At 34.6% G+C, this 24,734-nt stretch overlaps 1 protein-coding gene and 2 long non-coding RNA genes across 4 annotated transcripts; 1 reads left to right on the top strand and 2 right to left on the bottom strand.

The window, feature by feature from the left end:
• Positions 1-470: 470 nt before the first annotated feature.
• On the bottom strand, positions 471-7,241 carry LOC110463725. The gene is made up of 3 exons (XR_002464422.1): positions 7,173-7,241; positions 1,236-1,405; positions 471-807 (listed from the first exon to the last, which is right to left on the bottom strand). It is a non-coding gene; the product is annotated as an uncharacterized LOC110463725 (long non-coding RNA).
• Positions 7,242-11,963: 4,722 nt separating this feature from the next.
• LOC110463671 lies at positions 11,964-15,767 on the top strand. Its single transcript, XR_002464414.1, has 3 exons — positions 11,964-12,394; positions 14,153-14,268; positions 15,186-15,767. It is a non-coding gene; the product is annotated as an uncharacterized LOC110463671 (long non-coding RNA).
• A 3,601-nt stretch (positions 15,768-19,368) lies between these two features.
• Positions 19,369-24,302, bottom strand: LOC110463703 (E3 ubiquitin-protein ligase Midline-1-like). 2 transcript variants are annotated; one of them, XM_021518508.1, is made up of 3 exons: positions 24,226-24,302; positions 23,835-23,918; positions 19,369-22,786 (listed from the first exon to the last, which is right to left on the bottom strand). In XM_021518508.1, the coding sequence occupies exons 1-3, from the start codon at positions 24,287-24,289 to the stop codon at positions 20,703-20,705; spliced, it is 2,232 nt and encodes a 743-aa protein (XP_021374183.1). In that variant the 5' UTR covers positions 24,290-24,302; the 3' UTR covers positions 19,369-20,702. The 2 variants fall into 2 exon arrangements, with proteins under 2 accessions (XP_021374183.1, XP_021374184.1); XM_021518509.1 differs by having other exon boundaries at positions 24,191-24,302.
• Positions 24,303-24,734: the final 432 nt, after the last annotated feature.

Raw genomic sequence — 24,734 nt, forward strand, 5'->3', positions numbered from 1 at the left:
AGGAAGAAGTTAATCAAGCAAGGGAAATCTACGTAAGCAATTTGAAAAAAAGGTCTGTTAGGTACTTCTTCAGGAATACCGTCTTGAAATGTCGAAATCCAATATGGCGGCCTGACGGTTGCTTTGATTTACCGATCATTATCAAAATGAAACATACACGACAGCACAGGGGAACTTGCATATGAAATTCGAAACGGATCTGTAAAGTACTTCTCCAGGGATACCGATAACGACATTGAACTGTCAAAATCAAAAATGGCTGCCTGGCGGATTTTTTTATTCAGTGGGGCAAGAAAATTGAGAAACCAAATAAATTTGGATTAACTGAAAGAAACTGAAGGTCTGATTGTAGAAAAAAACTTACATCCGAATATTTCTGTCCTTATATTGGACAAATTTAGCAATATGTTAACAGATAATTGTTGAAAAAACCTGAACTATAAAAAAACAAAATATATAACAAGCACTTTTAAGAATTAGATTTTATTTTCCAGAGAATAATTAACCGTATATTGATTTAACATCAAAAATGCATCTAAATATACAGGCTATGCACTGAACATGTCTATGGCCATATTCATGGACACATAAATGTACAGAAGCCTACCGACGCCGTACAGCCATTGATTGATGTACAGGCGGTGGTTTCCAATTGTAGACATGAGCTGCAGTCCGTGTTGGTGATGCCTCCACAAACAACCGCCCTTAAAGCGCACTCCCGCACACTGTATGCTATGACACCGTCATTCTCGTTGTCCTCCTCACCTCGAATCACTCCAAGTTTAAACGCCACGACAGGACTTATCACTTTAGAATCAAATGCAAATATTGTAGAACGCATTTAGGATAAGACTTACGTTTGTATGTATACTTGTCGACAGCTGTAGGAAATATATGCTCATTTCATAAGACCGATCATAGAACCTTTTCATGCTTGAATGCTATTGTTTTAGTTATCTATTTCATTATTGTAAACTTATATATATATATATAAGCATGAGTACTTTGTATTATCGAACTGCAAATTTGGAGAGAAGTTATTAGACATTCTACTGAAAGGTACACAACAATGTCATAAGCGATCAATTTAATGTAAACATTTAAAACTCAATTTGGAAGCACATTTATATAAAAAAATCACTTTGATTTAATGAAACATATCACGAATACCAACATCGTGTTACTGAGAATGGTACATTTGTACGTTATGGATTACTGTTGTAACCTATACTTACGACATAATCCGAGAGAAGAATAAGAAAACCCCAAGTCGTCGGCATCGTCATCATATACTCGTTGATACGGCTGGGCCCAATTGCTTCTAGGGAACTGGCCCTCGGTATGTAACACACGGAGTGTCAGCAACACGACCACAACAATGAAGCTTGTAGCCTGATACATTGTACTGTGAATATAAACACTGTCGTCAGATATATTGTACTGTTAACATCAACACTGTCGTCAGATACATTGTACTGTGAATATAAACACTGTCGACAGATATATTGTACTGTGAATATAAACACTGTCGTCAGATACATTGTACTGTAAACATCAACACTGTCGTCAGATACATTGTACTGTAAATATCAATACTGTCGTCAGATACATTGTACTGTTAACATCAATACTGTCGTCAGATATATTGTACTGTTAACATCAACACTGTCGTCAGATACATTGTACTGTTAACATCAACACTGTCGTCATATACATTGTACTGTAAACATAAACACTGCCGTCAGATATATTGTACTGTTAACATCAATACTGTCGTCAGATACATTGTACTGTTAACATCAACACTGTTGTCAGATACATTGTACTGTAAATATCAATACTGTCGTCAGATACATTGTACTGTTAACATCAATACTGTTGTCAGATACATTGTACTGTAAATATCAACACTGTCGTCAGATATATTGTACTGTAAACATCAATACTGTCGTCAGATACATTGTACTGTTAACATCAATACTGTTGTCAGATACATTGTACTGTAAATATCAACACTGTCGTCAGATATATTGTACTGTAAACATCAATACTGTCGTCAGATACATTGTACTGTTAACATCAATACTGTTGTCAGATACATTGTACTGTAAATATCAACACTGTCGTCAGATATATTGTACTGTAAACATCAATACTGTCGTCAGATACATTGTACTGTTAACATCAATACTGTTGTCAGATACATTGTACTGTAAATATCAACACTGTCGTCAGATATATTGTACTGTAAACATCAATACTGTCGTCAGATACATTGTACTGTTAACATCAATACTGTTGTCAGATACATTGTACTGTAAACATCAACACTGTCGTCAGATACATTGTACTGTAAACATCAACACTGTCGTCAGATACATTGTACTGTTAACATCAATACTGTTGTCAGATACATTGTACTGTAAATATCAACACTGTCGTCAGATATATTGTACTGTAAACATCAACACTGTCGTCAGATACATTGTACTGTTAACATCAATACTGTTGTCAGATACATTGTACTGTAAATATCAACACTGTCGTCAGATACATTGTACTGTAAACATCAACACTGTCGTCAGATACATTGTACTGTAAATATCAATACTGTCGTCAGATACATTGTACTGTTAACATCAATACTGTTGTCAGATACATTGTACTGTAAATATCAACACTGTCGTCAGATATATTGTACTGTAAACATCAACACTGTCGTCAGATACATTGTACTGTTAACATCAATACTGTTGTCAGATACATTGTACTGTAAATATCAACACTGTCGTCAGATATATTGTACTGTAAACATCAATACTGTCGTCAGATACATTGTACTGTTAACATCAATACTGTTGTCAGATACATTGTACTGTAAATATCAACACTGTCGTCAGATATATTGTACTGTAAACATCAATACTGTCGTCAGATACATTGTACTGTTAACATCAATACTGTTGTCAGATACATTGTACTGTAAATATCAACACTGTCGTCAGATATATTGTACTGTAAACATCAATACTGTCGTCAGATACATTGTACTGTTAACATCAATACTGTTGTCAGATACATTGTACTGTAAATATCAACACTGTCGTCAGATATATTGTACTGTAAACATCAATACTGTCGTCAGATACATTGTACTGTTAACATCAATACTGTTGTCAGATACATTGTACTGTAAATATCAACACTGTCGTCAGATATATTGTACTGTAAACATCAATACTGTCGTCAGATACATTGTACTGTTAACATCAATACTGTTGTCAGATACATTGTACTGTAAATATCAACACTGTCGTCAGATATATTGTACTGTAAACATCAATACTGTCGTCAGATACATTGTACTGTTAACATCAATACTGTTGTCAGATACATTGTACTGTAAATATCAACACTGTCGTCAGATATATTGTACTGTAAACATCAATACTGTCGTCAGATACATTGTACTGTTAACATCAATACTGTTGTCAGATACATTGTACTGTAAATATCAACACTGTCGTCAGATATATTGTACTGTAAACATCAATACTGTCGTCAGATACATTGTACTGTTAACATCAATACTGTTGTCAGATACATTGTACTGTAAATATCAACACTGTCGTCAGATATATTGTACTGTAAACATCAATACTGTCGTCAGATACATTGTACTGTTAACATCAATACTGTTGTCAGATACATTGTACTGTAAATATCAACACTGTCGTCAGATATATTGTACTGTAAACATCAATACTGTCGTCAGATACATTGTACTGTTAACATCAATACTGTTGTCAGATACATTGTACTGTAAATATCAACACTGTCGTCAGATATATTGTACTGTAAACATCAATACTGTCGTCAGATACATTGTACTGTTAACATCAATACTGTTGTCAGATACATTGTACTGTAAATATCAACACTGTCGTCAGATATATTGTACTGTAAACATCAATACTGTCGTCAGATATATTGTACTGTAAATATAAACACTGTCGTCAGAAACATTGTACTGTCAACATCAACACTGTCGTCAGATACATTGTACTGTAAATATCAACACTGTCGTCGGATATATTGTACTGTAAACATCAATACTGTCGTCAGATACATTGTACTGTTAACATCAATACTGTTGTCAGATACATTGTACTGTAAATATCAACACTGTCGTCAGATATATTGTACTGTAAACATCAATACTGTCGTCAGATATATTGTACTGTAAATATAAACACTGTCGTCAGAAACATTGTACTGTCAACATCAACACTGTCGTCAGATACATTGTACTGTAAATATCAACACTGTCGTCGGATATATTGTACTGTAAACACCAATACTGTCGTCAGATACATTGTACTGTTAACATCAACACTGTCGTCAGGTACATTGTACTGTTAACATCAACACTGTCGTCAGATACATTGTACTGTAAACATAAATACTGGCGTCAGATACATTATTATGTGAACATAAACACTGTCGTCAGATACATTGTACTGTTAACATCAACACTGTCGTCAGATATATTGTACTGCTAACATCAACACTGCCGTCAGACACATTTACTGTAAACAGAAATATTGTCGTCAGATACTTTGTACTATATAAATCAACACTGTCATACTGATACATGTTCGCCATGCGAAATTTGTGGAACCTCAGAATTTCCTTACACCTCTTTTCTTTCAAATCTTCAAGCACCCATAACCTGTTGCATCTTTATTAAAATTGACCTGTGTTCTGAAACACACATTAAATTGTTCGAAACAAACGTTTGCGTGCGTCTCTGTTCTAAACTAGACGTTTAGCTTTATATGATATTGTTGTTAAATATCCATTAAATCCATTTAATGCTATGAACACTATGATCACCCGTCAATTCACCCTATACCCTATCTACTGCAGCTATGTTAAATGTGTTCACCATGCTTAGTTAAAGATATATGTATGTACAATAACAAAATAATGCGATATGTCACTCTTCTTAGATACAACTTTTAAATTAGCATCCGGCCAATTTAATCGACACCTCCCTTACTGTAGCTGTATAAAATCATTTTGTTTTGAATAGTTTGCTATATAATAAAGTTACGAACAAATTCCACATGACCCTATATGAACGCCATGAAAATCCCATCAGTTGACTCGATACCCTACCTATTGCAGCTGTATAAAATCACTTTGTGTTCATAATACTAAGCTAAAATATATGTGTTTATGAACAAATTGGTGCGATATGTCACTCTTATATATATATTTTTAAATCCATAAAACCCTATGAACCCTATGAACACCCCATCAATCTACTCAATACCCTACCTAATGCAGTTGTGTAGAAACATTTTGTGTTCAAGATTCTTAGCAAAAAAATGTGTAGGTGTTAATGAACAAATTGATTCGATAAGTAGCTCAAATAAATTTGAACACAAATCCACATAACCCTATGGACGCCACGAGAACCCCATCAATCTACTCAATACCCTACCTAATGCAGCTGCATAAAATCACTTTTTGTTCAAGATTCTTAGCAAAAAATATGTAGGTGTTAATGAACAAATTGATTCGATAAGTAGCTCATATAAATTTGAAAACAAATCGACATAACCCTATGGACGCCACGAGAACCCCATCAATCTACTCAATACCCTACCTAATGCAGCTGCATAAAATCACTTTTTGTTCAGGATTCTTAGCAAAAAATATGTAGGTGTTAATGAACAAATTGTTTCGATAAGTAACTCAAATAAATTTGAAAACAAATCCACATAACCCTATGGACGCCACGAGAACCCCATCAATCTACTCAATACCACTAATGCAGCTGTATTAAATCACCATGTGTTCATAATACTAAAGTAGAAATGCACATGTGTACATTTCTAAATCGACCCTCTGATATTAAAGTTTTTATTGAAGTCATAACAATATCAACTTAGTCGATACCTCTTCTGTTGCAGCTGTATAAACATAGCATTGTTTTACACTTCATTTCATTCAATAGCCATAGTTCTACAGTACATAACATTCCATGGGGCTGGAAAACAAGCTTAGAGCTTTTATTAATACCATCTCGTTGTTTTTGTAGTAATTAGCTTCAAATGTTAATGGGGTTTTTTGACAAATATACCCCATTTGTCCACGTACTTATTGTAATGGTCTATATAATTACATTATAAAATATCCCCTTACTAGCTTTTAACGCTTTGAACATCTATTAACTCATCGACCATTGTACCTACCTAAGATTTAAAACACAAAAAAATGCTAAGCTACAGATATAAGGTTTTCTTTAACATGCGACAACTCTGTCTATTAATATTATAGGTATATAATCATCGAATTAGCGGTAGATAATGATAGTAAACGACAAGATACCAGCAGATATTACAAAACAAGAGAGAGTATACCCCATGTTTTATTTGTGCATGTCATTATTTTAATATCAATGTTAAATAATGTTCAATAAACTACAAGATACCAGCAGGTATCAAAAACAAGAGAGAGTATACCCCATGTTTTATTTGTGCATGTCATTATTTTAATATCAATGTTAAATAATGTTCAATAAACTACAAGATACCAGCAGATATTATATAACAAGTTAGAACTATACCCTATGTTTTCTTGAACATGTCATTATTTTAATATCAACGGTGTAAAATGTTTAATCAACTACAATATACCCACAGAGATTACATTATAAGTTAGAATAATGCCCTATGTTTACTTCAACATGTAACTATTCTATATAAAAATGTTGTACGGCTATAAACTACAGTGGTTACATTATAATTAATTATTATTATTTTGAATTAGATATAATTAAAAGGTTTTTATGAGCCTCCCCTTCTGTTTCAACACTAGTTAAGACCAATTTAGATGTTGACCCGTTGACCCCTAGCATCGCCAATAATTCATAGAAGGACGGAAAATCTGTATGGTTTAGTATACTTGCCATACTGTATCTATTACCAAACTTTATAGGTGCAATCATATTCGAGAGTCATACTTCATCTTTGTACTCTATGTTTACTAGAGCATGTCAGTATTCCAATGTTTATGGTTATAATTATCAGCCAACTAAATTTTATCCATAGAGGTTACGTTACAAGTTACTTTAATACCCTATGTCCAGTCTGACCACTTACCTGTGATATACGTCCCCTGTAGACGGCTCACAACTGGCGACTTACGACTTACCTGTGTATGCCCGGGGGTGGTTTTTGACTTGGTCGCTAGACGAATGAGTTGTATCAACACATCAGGATGTACTTTCACACAGAAATGAATGATGGTGTCATATCGTCTCCTCTGGCTGAATATTCAAATTTAAAATGTATGGCAAAATACTTCTCTTCAATATGTCAGGAACATCTGTTACTTAACATCTATTGGTATGTCAACCGTTAGAGCATTGTAAAATATATGTTTTTCAGTTTATTTTTCTAATTTTCAAATATTCCTCCTTAATAAAAATGATAATTTTTCAATGAAGGAAATGGTAGTTACACTAAAAAGCACTAATATTCTGCCCGTGTGAATTGTTTATTACAGAATTAAATATTTTAAAAAGAATGTAGACTTGCAAAAACCAACAAGGACCAAGACTGTTATCTGTACAAGACGTAAACAGACTTTTTTACGATGGGTAATTATTGTTAAGTACTTTTAACATTTTTACATTGACAGGAACATGTTTCGAAATACTTTAAACATTCGTTTGCCCTTTATTGTCACAGAAGTCGACAGAATTGCCAAAAAAGTCCTCACTTCGTGTTTTTCTTGATTAATATTACCTTTTCACTTGTACATATAATTCCTAGTTCTGTTTGCACATAAATATAACATGCAAAACTATGTATTTTTACCTATTCACCGTAACTGAGAAAACTGAACTGACTGTATTAGAAGTTTTCTTGAATTATCATTTGCTTTTGATACTTATTTGAAAACTGGCAAAACTTTTGCATATCACAACAACCTGACATTATTCGTGTTCACAAACACAACATTCCATTATCTATATACTATTTTGTCAACACCAGCTGCAATCCTTTTATTAACATGAATACTAACTATACTTGACAATATATTTCTACATTGCATATTCTATAGAACAGTTGTAACTTGTCAAACACGTTCACAGACTAAACCAGTACAGTATGTATGTTGTATTTAAGTTTTCGCATTTTCCAAACAAAACTCCGTTTAAAAAAAATAACCATCGACGTTTTGTCATAAACAAATTGATTTTTAAGCATATTTCAAATATGGTGTGCCGTAATGATTTAGTAAAATACATGTTTATTCTTCCTCTTTACAAACTTTGTTTAACAAAGTGTAGCATCATAAGTTGTTTTTAAAACTGTATATCTATTTATTTTTATCATTCCTCCATAACTTTATCATATAAGTGAATACCATAGTCATTTTTGGAATCAGTAGTAATTGAAGTATTGTTATCTTGCTAGAACATTCATTTTAATTCTAGTTATTTATAGAATTTTCAATATGTTAACATAATATTTTCTTTAATTAAAATGATTTTTTATTGCGTTTTCCTGCTCTAATTTGATGTCATTCCTAACAAGTTGAAAGGCTCTCGTGTCCAGTCAAATTTTCTCTTCGGGTCAAATATAATCATTCCTCCCTTACAATTAACGTTATCACTATTGCCTTTCGATTTTTGTTCTTCAAATTTTGTCGTTAATCTGGAATATTTTGAAAAATAGTCTTTTGTTGTTTTCTGAGTTTTTATTTTGCTCAATAAAAAAGATAATATTGTCCCATCTACACTTTGGGAGAATTTGTAATTTTATCATTACTTAATTTTGTTTTCGCTCCGTGTTTATTTCTAAGAAAAGTCCCCATACTTTCTGCTCAAATTATAAACAAACAAGGAGAGATTTGGTCGCCTTGTTTGATTCCTCACTCTATTTTGAAAACAGTGGAAAAAATTAATCATCTAGTTCATATATCGATAATATGTTATTATTTTATGTGAATGCACATAAATCCTCTGACATCTTATACATGATTTGTCATGACACAAGCTCAAGAGCCCTTTAGATACGGATAAATAATAATATTCCTGACAAATATTTTTCCAGTGTTTGATTTGGATTAGTATAACACTTTTACGATTTCACCTTTATTTATCTGCCTGTAAGAAATATTTTAAGATTTTCATTCGTGAGATTATTATCAAGTAATCATTTTATTCTCCCCGCCAAACAGGAGAATTGTAAATATCGAGCAAAGGTATTGGTTCCTATTTGTTATGAATTCCTTGAGCTCTCTTTTTTAGGTAGAATCGCTATTATTCCCTGTTTTTGTGTTTAAGATAGCAGTCTGTCAAAACGCAATCAGGGAACCACCTCGTGTCTTACAAAAATGTATACCCATTTGAATTAAGAGTTTTGCTCTTTTTCAACAGCGTGGCCTCCGTGACTGCCAAATAAGTGATTTTCCTTCTAAATCTAAAGAGTATCTATCATTAAATCTGGTCATGTCATACTGTCTTAAGAGTTTTGATAAATGTTTATATGTTAGATGAAAACTTAACGTGTTTAGTGTTAAGTGTTTTATAAAATAGTTTTAAATGATAGTATTTTTCCTGTAATATCATCTATTTTAGCAATTGGTTTATAGATGTATTTTTGCTTGTCCAATCTCAAAGTAGTGTGTTGGTTTCTTTCCCTTTTCTATCACCGAGCTATGACTTGATAGCGGTTAATAATTCTCTGGTTAGGTTTAATCTGTAAAATATTTCTCAAAGATTCTTATCTTTCAAGTAATATTTTTACGTTGTAGTAAACATACGGTTTGGAGATTATGTAATTATGTGTTTCTTTGATTAACCCGCTGTGAATAAAAAAGCAAAATTGATATTGTCCTAAATACTATGTAAAAAGAATAAAATTTGGTTTATATAACATATTTAACATTGATATTTATATCATAAAAATAATAAAGAAAATAGTTCGGATACCGGTAGTTGTCATAATAACACGACTGAATATAGAAAATAATAACAGATTTGCATGAAGAAAGTCAGAAGCTTTTTGTTAACAATAAGGAGAAGTTATCATATCATATTTATTTAAAAAGTCATATATCTATACATTTCATACTAAATACAAATTTAAACAAGTACTTACAGGAAAAGGGCACGAAAACAAGCCTGAGAGCGTATATTAATCCATTCTTTTCAGACAAAAATTACATATCTGAATGGAAAACACGTTAACTTTTCATCTAACTTAAATAAATGACTAACCTTTTAGAAATAATGTTAAAGTATCACAGTACAAAGTAGAGGGTGTATGTCTTTGCAAGAGTCAGGTAAATACAAATAAAATTATGTTCCAAAAATACTTCAGTCATCTTTAAGTAAGACGCAGTTTATAAGAAATGTAACCAAAATATTATGGGGGAAAATGAAGTAATGATAACTTGATGAATATATCAAAAAGGGTTATCGTACAGGGGGACACAGCAATACGAATATCAAAGACTATGCAAATTTCATCTGGTAACCATGGAAACAATAATCAAAAATAAAATTACGTATTTTCTTATAGTATTGGGGGAGTATTCAAAATCAAAGAAAATGTCATTTTTTTAAAAAATTAAAATTTGATGTATTTGGGGGATTGGGGAGAAGGCTATCAAGCAGATCCTGCATGGATTTTTTTTTCTAAACTTCGCACAGAGTTATAGATGTTTGCATACTTATCTCTATGGTTATGTAGTGTTATGTTTATACTGTCGGTACGTCATTTCTGTTTGATATGAATTCCTTCATATGCAAATTGACCGTTTTAATTTGTCGCTGTTTTTCTTAAACAAGAATGCGCTCATAAATTACAATTGCTAAAACGACATTAGTGAACATTTTATTGCCCCATCAATTTGATAGTAGACACATAATGTCATTTATAGTCATAATCTTACTGAATTTACATATAAAAAAGTGTTACATCATTTTAACAGATAAAGTCCTAGCGCAATGTTTCGTATCTCCATTGAAGAAAAGAGGCATACTTTTCTGACTTCTGAGTTCTGAGCTTGCAATAGCACAGACTTATATACGAAGGAAATCTTTTTACTTTTATTGTGTTATTCACCGTCGCCGTAACAGGGACTACAACGGAACCTCTTTTTATTGTTACAGTAATGATTTTTCTGCAACATTACTGAGAATAATTTCAAAACTCCCTAACAGACCAGCAACCTATATCTGTCTTTGTATAACATAGCGCTGATGACATAATTTATGAGAAACACATCTTTTCTTTGAAATCGGCAGAAGTGTGGTGTAACTCTCTATGAAATATAATACCTTTAAAGTATTTATTTAAGCAGACTAAAATTTCATCGTAATACCGAATTTTTACAAAGAAACGCACTCAGGAATTAGCTGGCTCACAATGTATGAAATGGGAAACTACATACAGAAACTTCAACTAGCGCAATCATAATTTAGTGCACATTTAATGCACAAAGAAACCTCTAAAATGAGAATACCAATACAATATGGAAGTTTACAGTACTAAAAAACAACGATTTAAACAGTAATTAAAGTCATCTGTGTAGTTTGGATAATGTCGATATTTCATCCACATCGCAAAATGTCATAACAAGAAAACTACATAGAGTGCACTCCAGAAAACATTGAGTGCACTCCAGAAAACATTGAGTGCACTCCAGAAAAACAATAGTTCATCAAGGCACTCCTCCCAAACTCATTGTTCAGCCACCACACAGTGACGTCAACAATGTATTGTTGTCATTAGGAAACGAAATTGTGCCCTTGACCTATATTACTGACTGCGTAACAAATTGTAAAACAACATTGAAACTTGAAATATGCCGCAAACAAATTTCACCGTTGAACTGTTGAAAGAAAAAAGATAAAATTGTTTGTCAATTGTTCCAAAAAGCAAGTGAATTGTAAGATCAATTATCACGTTAGTACAAAAGAGCCCGCTAAACCTCACTACTACATAATTTCAAAACCATGAAATAAAAACTTGATTAAAAAAGAAACGAAAGGCTACAACATTAGTGCCATTTTTTGCTTTTTTAGATAATTACTCAAGTCGAGGTGTGGAACCAGTAGGTATTAAAAAACATTTTTCACGTCAATCTGGCAAATGAAATTTATTACCCGATAAATGTCTCGCGTATGCGGTTTCAGCATTTTGATATATTCAGCTCATAAATCATTTGTCAATGTCGAATGGCGTGAGCAGGGGGAAAGCCATGCCCATTAGGAGAGCTGATCCATCCAGCCCCCTCCGATAACGAAACTAATAGTGTATTCCTTACCTGTGGTTGCCGTTGGTAGCGGGTGAAACTAGTGTAGGTAAGTAAGTTGCTGACCAATGTCAAAGTTTAGCCAACGGTCAATTATATGTTCATTGATGTGATTTAATATACACATACTGTTGTATAGAAGTTTGTAGAGGTGTCTAAAAATGTTAACATAAGTTTGTAAAGGAGAATTGGGATATATACAGAAGGTGTTAACATAAGTTTGTAAAGGAGAATTAGGATATATACAGAAGGTGTTAACATAAGTTTGTTCTCCAAATGTAAAGTTATATAATGTATGCATAAGACCTTCCTGACCTTCTGGGTATGTCTACATAGACATGAAATCCTACACAGGTAATACACATATGGTTGTTTCCACATATGTACACGCCATATTTTAAACAGATGTGTTCCTGATGTTCTTAATTCACATTTTCCTTTCTTAATTCACATTTTCCTCTTAAATAACCCGCAACTATTCAAGTAAAACATAATGTCAGCTACTATTTATTTTATTTTATATCATTTATCATAATAACAGCACGAGTAAACGTTTAAGATATGTAGAATAAACAGAACCTCTTATTGCTAAACCACAATCAACAGAAATATGTCGTCAAAGACTACTCAATTATTTCCCTTTTAGTTTCCTCTCTGGATATAATTTCCAATTTTTGATTGATTTTCAATATTTTGTTCATATTGTATGCGAACAGCTAAGATTAAAGTTGTATTTCGGGGGACTTTGACAAGGGCAAGGGGTAAACTAACAACATACCATTAAAGTTTCTTTTCTGTAATTCCTAGAAAAACAAGCAAATGTTTTACGCTCTACCCTTGTCAGACCTTAAAATCAACTGTAAACCATGCTTTTTCTAGCTATTTATTGATGCGGTATTGGCGCGTCATTTAAACAGGGGAACAAATCAAGAGATCAAATCAATAACCCTCACGGCACCTTTCTTTAGGTACCTTTGACACTCTTTTTTCCACTCTGGCTCACTTACCGAGTTGTATTTTGTGACTACAGAATGCAACTTGTCTAAATTTGTGTCCACTTAAAAACATTTACAGATATTATAGCCATTTTACTAAATAGGCATACCTGTATACATGTCATGTAAATGTCTTGTGACCTTTGATGGAGGTCTAGCTGTCCAAACATTGCCGAAGGATAATATTGTATACCTATGGCTGTGGCGATATACATTATTTGTTGATCGCTTCAAATATGTATGGTCGCAAAATTTATTAACCGTATGAGGAATTGATAATATTGTTTATTCACGTGAAAAGCTATGAAGCATTATACATAACAATGGGTATAATTGAGGCCTATCTGCTTTGTAAGGTAAGAGTGCATGCGTATCAATATATATGTTACTTAACTAATACTTGTTAACGGTACTATCGCTTACCTTAAATTATTAATTACACGTTTTTGTGATTAACCGTAGACCTTACCCCAGTATCGTGATGTTATGGCTGTGCGAAACCTATGATCCAGTTCAGTGTCATGACGATATAATAGAATTATAACCTTTGAAATTGCTCCATTGCACGGTGTCACTTCTACATATGTTGTTTTTGATTTCTAATACAACAAAACTACAGAATATTAACCTTTGACCCTTCCTGATAAATGTGCAACATATTTTTGCAGAAATGACCGGTATGGACACTGACAATAGAACATTAACCTTTGACCTTGATCCGTAGTCATGACCTCATGAATACGGCTATCTAGCTACCCTACCAGGTAATGAAAATGTCCATAGCGCATTATTTTTGACCCGTTTTGTTGCAGTGTTGCGATGTCACGTTTAAAACAACTGTATTGCCTTGCCTTGATACTCACACTGACCGCTGTCCAGCTGCGGCCGGTGGCCTCGGACATTGATGGCGGCGTTCTTGTTGGATGTGGTAAAGTCCTCACATAAACGTGGCATATATTTAAATCCTGAAGAGGAATGTACCCCGCAGTATTCAACGTGTTACAGCCATCTTGGTTTGGCTTTGCCTAAAATGCTGTGTGCTCTTAGCCAAAGTTCCCATAAATCACTTCTGAAATTCATTTAAACACATTTTGTTATGATGGTAACATTGTTCCAAGAGATCCAAAACGTTAGAAATAGCTTGCAATATTGTTGATATTATTAACAGAATATTTTTTTAAATGTTAATTCGATCTATTTTTGTCTCGCTTCTCTTGATACTTTTTTTACAAAGTCGACATCAGATCCGCGCTATCACAAGGAGGCAACTACACCAACACACTCTGTCTCCAGCACACATACACACATGCACGCTTACACAACACAAATGGATGCACGTCCTTAAATGACCTTAGCTTTTTATACGATGCTAATCAAAATAAAATTACACCAAACCAAATATAAATGACACACTACATTAAAACATTCAATTATATATTTGTTGATAATACTAGGTCTCCCTAATTAATAACAAAAAGTACATGCTCCAAATGATAGGGTCTTGATGACAATTTATAACATTCTAGTATATGTCTCGAAATATTACTAATACCGGGGTCAGTATTCATGTAACCGTTCTCATGTTAAAGCATGGATTTTTTGTGCTTAAGCCTTATTTCTTGTTCGAGTTATAACTTAATTGAAAACAATCTTATATTCTAAATGATTTTGACTTGATGCCGGTTGCTATTTTTAATGTTTACATTTTACTTTTTGATTGTTTTACATGATTTAAGCGAGTTAAAAGAGATCTGGTGTGAGCACAAAATCCATGCTAGAGCATGAGAACGGTGTCATGAATACGGGCTCGGATCGTTTTGTATTAATACACCGATTGTATTCCAGGTTTGATCAATCTCTTCTTTTTCCGGAAGGGAATCGACCGAGGGAAGTCGAACAACGAAAACAAAGGGGCTATTGACCTTGCAACAGCTATATGTACCCAGGAAAATATTCCAACTCCACAGGACATCCCGGAATGTGTAAGGTGCCGTTTGATTTCAGATCCGACGCTATGTGTGGCACCGTGTAATTTGGTTTTCCAAACTCTCTGTACTGCATGATGTGGCCATAGTCATGGTATCAGCGTACCTTTGATGATGACCGTACTGGGATTGGAATTTTACAGTGCTGGAATTGAAAATACATTGTGTAGTTAATCCATCTTTATTTTGTAAATATTGTTAAACTTTTCAATATTGCTGAAAAAATGAAATGTTGAGACAATAATAAAACGATAGAAGAAATATATAAATAAATATAAAATCGATAGGTTTATAGTTCGCTAAACTGAAATGATACATTAATACTACTATATACAGCTCTTGAAGAGCATGTAATAAAACAATGTACATCACAGATATTGAAAAACTGTAGCTTATATACCACCTTCAGGTAACAATTAAATTATCGTAATAAAAAATGAATCACAATATCAAATGCGTGGCACTTTTTTTTTTAATTTCGAATAAGAGTCATATCGAAAGGACACAATCGGAAATCAACGTTCCTGGGAACGGACGACAAAGGGAACTCAAAAATAAAAGGAAAAATAGAATTATGGTCCATGAACCTTAAAAAGAAAATATTTAAGAAAACGTCGAAACAAATAATAGCAAGACCATGTGTTTCGGAAAGATTAATGTCCATAATGTCCATAACGTGAACGTAAGACACCACAACATTCATTACATCTATGGATTTCGTGATTATAGAATGTAAAAAATGAATTACATTGCATCATACAACTTGTTAGCCCTTTACAACACCAATGAGTCCCAGAAGGTCTACCTATTTGTACAGCAGGTTACGATATTCGAGAATATTTTAATTTGCGATTGAGAGGATACAACTTCAATAGTCATATCAATTATTCATGGAATCAGTGTTTGCGGAATGTTTAATTTGCGATTGAGAGGATACAATTTCAATAGTCATAACAATTTTTCATGGAATCAGTGTTTGCGGAATGATTAATTTGTGATTGTGTGTCCCCGCAAATAACACCAACGATAAATATTTCGAGACAATAATTAGATAATTATTAAATGATTTTATCTTTTTGTTTGGTTAAGAAGTCAAATAAAAACACTGTTCATTCTTGAAGTTAAAACAATAATATGTCTGACACGTGTGTTCTATGGCTTACTGTTGATTTCGTAAAAGTACCATAACACTAAATGGGCTTATATTTGGTGTTATTGGTGACGTCTCAAAAGCCGCATCAGTGTCAACAAATTAAAGAATATGATGGTATGGAATGGTTTAATCATTTTCGAAAAGGATTCGGTTTGAAATGCCTCAACATAAACTAGTTATAACGGATCAATGTCTTTTTAAATACAACTGTGATATCGCTTTGATGGAAATGTAATTAATTAAACGATGAATCATAAATTACATTACCAACTTGTCTATGTTTGTTTGAAAATTTGAATATTTCTTAAATACTAAGAATGGCAGCATATGACAGAATTTAATGGGATATTAGTGAACGCAGGCATTGCTTCCTCTATTTCAACATCAATATAAATTGATAAAAATTGTGGTAATCATCAGCCTATATATAAGACGTTGTATGATCGTACTTCAACTCAAGGTCTTTCCAGAATAAGTTTTCTCAAAGTCAAACATACGTTACGAGATGAAATAACATTTTGTGGGAAACTATTCCAGAAATCAGTTATTCTCCTGAGTAGAGTAATGGTTTCTAATATTTGTGTACTGTGTGCACGAGTTTGTTACTAGAGCGGCGAGATCAAACAATCCCTCCACCAAGTTTTGAAAGTTTTGTTTGTAGATGCAGGGTGCCTAACGATGTACACAGATATCTGTACCATATTTGGTCATTTTGTCCGTTTAGGCACTTTATATGTATATTTAGATAAATATCCTGTTACTTATAGTGGATAATGTTGATTTGTATGCCTCTTTTTTATCTACGATATTTATGAGTATCGCTTAAGGGATACTACATTTCATGTGTTGTAAAATGCCTAGAGTAATTTTACTAATTATATAGGGCGCTATATAAATGTTGTTTATAAGTATTTATTATTATTATATGTCAAATGAATGAAAATTCCAAGTATTAGGTGCTCGTAGACATATTTAACAAACTGCTGGCTACAAAACACAGTTCATACTGATACTAGCATTTTGTGTAAAACCTGTCAGACCGGCCAACCTCGAGGACGACCAATCCTATTATGTAAAAATTATTGATGAAATGCAGACAACTCCGTCGTCGTTTTCCTACGTATCATCGCCGCAAAAGACGATGAGTGATGAAGAACAGATGAATATACAGCGTTCTTCGGAAACGCAGCGCGTGGACGTATGGACAGGGACCCTATCTCTGGTCAAGTCTGTAAAGCGTGGTTCTCTTGGAGGGTCACATAGACCATGGTGAACAGGAGGGGTTTTTATTGACGGGAAAGGTTTGATTTTTACAGATTTCCACAACATGAGGCTAATGCTTTTTGATGAACAATACAACTTCATCAGACACTATGATGTAGACAGCTCGCCAACTGACGTCACACATTGGTTTACAGCCGCCGAGATGTTGGTGTCACTTTATTACAAGATGGTAAACTAACCGAGGTCGACTGGATCAGTACCCCTTCAGGTACAGTGGGTGTAGCTGTTCAAGTCTGGGGGCAAATATACTGGTAAGAACTTCTGACGCTGTACAGATTATAAGAACTAACAGGACACAAGTGAAAACCGTTCATAAACGCGGCATCAACACCTACATTGCCGCATCGCCTCAATAACACTTTTACCACTAGGATGACAACGTCATCGTGTGTCGGTCACATGATGGGGGGCGGTGGGGGGATATCTTTCGACGCCCGTGTCAGGGTATGAGGGAGCCACGCGGGATCGGTGTTGACAGAAACAGTAATGTTTATGTGTGTGGTCAGGTATCCGGAGACACCGCTTGATATCTCCAGACGGTAGTCGGGACAGGGTACTCCTCTCAAAGGCAAAGGTGTCCGGAATCACTGAGCCGTATGCCATAGTGGTACACCCTACAAGACAGGACATTGTAGTGACGTCAAATGAGGAAGACGTGGTTTTTGAAGTGTTTAAGTTCTGTAAGGAAACGGGTACCATAAAATAAAAAAGATGTAATTACAAATAGCATTTTTGTGAAATATTTATTTGTTTATGTAATTTTCTATTTATGTACTCCATATGAATAAAAAAAATCGATGCACTTAGGGGCCGCGGTGGCCAAGTGGTTTAGGCTCGCAAAATAGGTTTTCAAACTACCTTTTGTGTTCAAAACAAACTAAGCATTAAATGTTTTGATCAATACAGATTTTTGGATATTTTTCCTGTCTCATTAATGTTAAGGGTAAACTGTAGAAATGTATCGAGAGAAACTACAAACTACCGGTAGAAATAACAGTAGTACAATTTTTACGGCGTTGATATTCTTTGTAGAGGACTAAAAGAGAAACTAAATAAAACAGCAACAGTAAATCTGTTATCCAATGAAGAGGATAGAGAAGAGAAAATAGAAACAACATGAAACATAAAACTGGCACAACACACCCATTCAATGTACAGTCTTGCAGCGGGCTATTAAAAGATAGCACTATCTATAAGGCACTGTTTTTGAGGAAAACCAGTGAAAACCGGGACTTGCAAATCACAACCGAATATACACCCGAAGAATAACAACTTATCCAGCACAACATTTGCACTAAAATACTCGCCTCTCAGAACACTTCTGTCCCGGATTAACAAACATTTTCTTAGTGATGAATGTATATGTTCAGTTTGAATAAAACACACCGATAAAATGATGTTAACTTGTTAATTTGCCTTCATTACCAATGTGGTCGACCCAGGGATTTGTTTAAAATAACCACATTGTACAGTTGATAGTGTGTTTGCCTATTGGCAAAAAGATTGAAGGTGTGACCAACACATTTTACCCTTGTTGTTCACCGAATTCGCGTGGTGATTATCCTTCTAAAGAAGGATTTACAGAACAGAAAAGAACGGATCATGCTCACAAAGGCCAACATTTTATAGTGCGTGCGCTGTCTTTTTTCCAAATTGTTTACTTCCTTCATGTCTGGAGTATGGTTTAAGCATCATACAGTTTCCCAGTGTACAGTGTTAAAATTGCAATTATAAAAAACTGGCATATGAATTATTATTTCGTGATCATATCAAGAGGTACTCAACAACATGTAACAGTATTTGGAAAAACCAAAGACAAAACTAATTGCAACGCAATAAGGATAACAATTCAGGTTATTGTTACTTAAGGTTAGTATGACGATGAAATATATGTACTACAATAGCCGTATGTGGTAACTGAAAAATGCTTTTTGTTTGGATTAATTTTTTTTTTTCATAATTTTTAATACCTTCTTTGCATATTTTCGAAACAAGAGAAAAAATCGGACAGAGAGACAGTATTTGTTGAAGGAATCACAAATGCACTAGGTCAGTAAGTCATATATAGGCTTCCCTACACACTCTCCTCTCCGAATTAACGAAGAATGAATTGTAATTTACTGATATATCAAGCGATGACAGTGTTTATAAAGTTTCATATAAATATATAAAAAGTTTTAGTGATCTGAATTCTGGACATAATGAATATGGAAATAAGAATTAACAGTGCTTTGACTAAGGATTTTGCAAAAAGGGGCATAACTCCCATAAAAGTAGAAGGATCAAAATAACCGAGAGATATTATCAAACAAGTATCGAAGTTAAAATATTCCTAATGACAGGTAATATTTCGAAATCCATGGTTGAGCAACTCGTCTTTAAACTTAAATTTGGAATCATTGGTAAATAAAAACAATAAGAAATAAAACAGGAAGACATAATCTAATGTTCCTTTCGTCAATTAGTTATGTGAAGTTATTGGGAAAGAAAATGTTTGCTGCATCTAACTAATATGCCCCAAATAATCAGCAGTTTTCTTTCGTGTCTTTAACTAAGAGGACATTTAAACAACCAAAACTGATCCGCTGCCACCATTTCAACACCTGGGATCTGTCACTGCTAGCCTTTCTTCTCTACTGCGGCGTCTCCATAGCGTCTCCCTAGCCCCGACTCCCTAGCGTGTCTCCTAAGCGTCTCCCTAGGCAACCGTCTCCATGTGACCTTAGCTGTTGCAAGGACTAAAACCACAAAAAAGTTTCTTCACTGGCAATTGACTCCTGCATTTGAAGGAAGCGAGTCACAAGTATCTAAAGCAATAACAACAAAACTAGTCCTATAATATGTTTAAAAGCATTTTTTTTATATAGTATTTACTTCTTATATATTCAAGCAGTTATGATTAAATAGAAAATATTCAAATAGTCTGTCTAGCTCCGCCAATCATAGACCACAGAACTTGTAGACTTCCAAAACCACTTCTTCCTGGCTTGATGTTACAATGACCTCCTGTCTTGTTGGATGAAGCATTATAGCGTAAGGCTCCGTGAACCCATACATTTTCGAAAGTAGGAGAGTATCTTTAGAACCGTCTGGAGATATCAGGTGAACCCCTCCTGACAGCTTACCGCAGACATATACATTACAATCCTGGTCAACGGTAATTCCTCGTGGTTCTCTCATTCCCTTGCACATATGCCGGAACACTTCCGTCCCATCACGTGATCGACACACAATGACGTCACCATCTCTGTGGAAAAAGAATCCGTGCGGAGATACAGCCACATACGTATATCCACCACTTTTACTAAAAGACTCCCTTTGTACCCCGTTTGATGTTAAAAACTGCACAGTATTATTTTTCCCAATCAGTATTTTATCTCCGAGAGTATTCACACCCCATGCTTTTGCACTAGTTATACTACCGACCGTGGTAAGGACACCTCCCTGAATTGCGCACCTGAGGATTGGTGCGTTCAATAGGGCTATCAGTACCTCATTAGGTGCAAACCCCTTTGTGATATCAGTAGGGAAACCATCCACATCATACTGTCGGACATAGTTATATTGATCGTCAAACACCAAAATTCTCTGGTTGTTGAACTCCGTTACATAAAGACCTTCTCCGTCTATGAATACCCCTCCTGTCAAAAAAGGCATTTTTTGCCAACCAATGACACTTCTATGTACAGATTTGATCAGAGACAACGATCCGGTCAACACGTCTACGCGCTGCTTCCCCGACGAAGACTGAACTGCTACCTTCTCTACAGCACCCTTTATGTCCGAAGAGGAGGTGGATTCGGTAAATGGTGTTACGAACGGTGTTGACTGTAGCGTGTCAATAATTGTTCCGATAGACGTGAGGGCATCAAGTGAGGTTGGTGATAATGAAGACGACACGTCCAACGTTCCTATATTTGTCATCACATTCGTGACCTTTTCTAATGTTTCGTCATATTTGATTTTCATTTCGAAAGTGTTGTGTTTGTCTTTGGTCCTCTGCTGCAGTCGTCGTACATGTCTAATAATCTGTGTCTTGGATTGCTCCGCTGTAATAAACTGTTGACAGTCCGATCCTCTTTCCTTCATCAGCAACATCAACTGATTGGTGTTTTGCACATTTGTTTGAAACACCTTATTGGTACGTAATCGGTCCAATAAGCTGTCTTTATTACGTTTGTATGTGTGATCGAGGCCGGTCTCGAAATCAGCCTGAAGATCATCCAGTTTATCTTTCGCTTTCTTAATCATTGTGGCCATGTCTTTGGTCATTGACTGATAATCAGTTGCGAGGGCTGTTAGTTTGTTTTCGTCCTCATCGACGATCCTCTTTGACTCATTGTTAATTTTATCTATCCCACTTTCAACGAATCCTGGAGTGATCTTCTTTGTCATGTCTTCTAGACTGCTTACATTCTGGCATGATCTGTGTGACAGTGTCACACACAGAACACAACACAAGGCGTTGTGGTCGATACAATATACTTCGATCGTCTTCCCCGCATGATGAGGACATGTTTCGTCAATGGTGACAGGCAACTGTACATCTGACTTAGTAACCTCATCTATGGCAATGACGTTGTGCTTGGAAAGTAACGTGCTTCGTCGGTGTGCCACTCGACACTGCTTGCACAGGACCTCCTTGCAGTCTCTACACCAGAATGAACCAACACTCTCTTCACCATCGGTAAGACACCCATGGCAGAAAGTCTCACTAGATTCTGTCTTCTTGCAAGTCAAGGATCCGAAATTCGGATGTAAAGGAAACGACCCGGCCCAGGAGCTAACGGGAGCCTCCTTGTTGTTAGGGGAACAAGGACTTTCACACACCGGACAGGGAAAATATGTCCTGTTGTCCTCTAAAACGTATTCGGAGTTGATGTAAGTGTCTAAACAACTTGTACAAAATGTATGAAAGCACGGTAGCTGACGGGGTATTTTGCACTCACTGAGGCATAACAGGCACTTGTAAGACGGGTTGTCTTTATGTGCGGGGACCTCCGCCATGATTTTTGTCGGTGTATCTGTAAGTATACAAAAACGAAAATTATACATACATTGTCCCAAGCATTCCAATATCATAGGCGTCATTATTATCAGGGAAGAGATAAACAACTGTTTTACTGAGATCTTTTTGTGTGCGTTAATGAAACGATACAGTTAATGCAGTTTAAGTTGTAAAAACACTGTAAAATGTAAAAATGGCAATTTTCGCGGTGTGGCAATATTCGCATTTTTCCAGTTGAGTAAATTAGCGCCAATAAGCCACCCGCGAATATTTATTTATTAACTACACAGAGTATAGATAAAATAATGTATAGATTTTAGAACCATTGCAAACTTTTCCAATGCGATCAGTTTAACAGGTCATGACACGAACATTTACACACGCGAAAATTTCGGCATTTACAGTACTTAGGGAGAAAAAGAGGTCTGCTGTATCAGACAACAGCTATTATTATGTACCTACTTCTTAATTTTTTTATTAATGAGAGTATTATATCATTGTATCGTACACATTAACACACCTATTCCATTTCAGAAGTATAAGGTCTCGCAACTAGAACTGACAAGATGGAACTAAATTAGGTAATGAGTAATGATGTTTACCCGGATACTTCTTATCCTGAAGACAAAAAATATTATTTGTATAAAATACAATGGTGTTTTACACTAGTATAAAAATGGGTAAATCTATTTTTACAATAGTATATTCATTATTTCAGGAATCCAATCAAAACTTATTCCTAATCTCCGTTCATTGTTATGAAAGAATGAAAACTCAACCTATACACAATTAATTATATATTAAATACGGTTTATACATATACGAATATAACGTCTAATAATATATTCAAAATCCAGCTGATGTTACGCTATGTCAGATGTGCTTTTTGTGTAAGATTTAAATAACTTATTGCTTGTATGTAAACAAACCCTGAACAAAAACCTACCATATTACACTTTACTTTCGTTTTCTATGTCATTATCACAGTGATTGGAAGATATGAAAAACTGATATTCAAACATTCACTCCGCATTAGATAGAATTCTTTGATATGTATTCCATACCTTGCCTCCTGTAGCCAACACTGTATCCCCTGTTAATCCACGTGAAGAGCGGGTGGTATAAGTATTTACTTCCGGTACACACATCTGTGGAAATAATATCATGTATCGATCTATGGGGATCATACACATGTCCAAACACGTTTCAACGGAGAAAGACAATCTTATTTAAAACCATCTGCATATACCAAGATGAAAGCAAAATTGTCGTCTAAAACGTTTAGTAGTCTATAATAAAATATGTAAACAATCACTGTGTTTTAACTACTTTCTGTTTCTGTACAGGAAAAACTTACAAAGATATTATCTTACTTTTTATCTAACATTTAAAAGACTAACAGACATCAAAACTATTGAACCTTTCAGCTGTCAACGCTATCTCGTGATGATTCACCTTTACAGTCTCGACATTGTTGAAACGATTTTCTTCCTGTTTCTTCACTCTGGTGTGTATACATGTTGGTGTGTTCTGCCTCGTTTTCAATCTAAGGGAGGTAACTCGAACTAAAAGATAAAATGTTCACAAACGACTGGCACTGAAACGTAGATAGCGGAATTACTTGCATAACCACACGCAGCTTTGATTCTTTTCATGAATATTGCCAAATAAAGTTATTATACCCACGAAGATTCCGAATTACAAAGTACTAACAGGTTAGATAGAAGAATGTCATCTTTTCAGAAACAGAGGATTCATTAGTACAAACTGGTAAATCGCACGCATTGTATGAACATTTATTATGACTGTAGATGAGATAAGTCCATAAATGAACAACATAACATACTCCAACGTTTATGAAAAGAAAAATCTACTCACAAATGTTGCCCTTGCTTACCGATGCATTTTATTTTTTTATTAAATATCAAAGATAAGTATGGACATTACAAAGTTCAGACAGTCAT

Source organism: Mizuhopecten yessoensis, unplaced genomic scaffold (assembly GCF_002113885.1).
Source record: "Mizuhopecten yessoensis strain PY_sf001 unplaced genomic scaffold, ASM211388v2 scaffold10921, whole genome shotgun sequence".
NCBI lineage: Eukaryota > Metazoa > Mollusca > Bivalvia > Pectinida > Pectinidae > Mizuhopecten > Mizuhopecten yessoensis.

Excerpts from the sequence above, each read along its gene's own strand:
- LOC110463703 (XM_021518508.1), bottom strand. The coding sequence starts at position 24,289 with ATGTATACACACCAGAGTGAAGAAACAGGAAGAAAATCGTTTCAACAA. Across the intron at positions 23,919-24,225 it reads ACAATGTCGAGACTGTAAAG|ATGTGTGTACCGGAAGTAAA; the intron begins GTGAATCATCAC and ends TTATTTCCACAG. Across the intron at positions 22,787-23,834 it reads TGTTGGCTACAGGAGGCAAG|ATACACCGACAAAAATCATG; the intron begins GTATGGAATACA and ends GTATACTTACAG.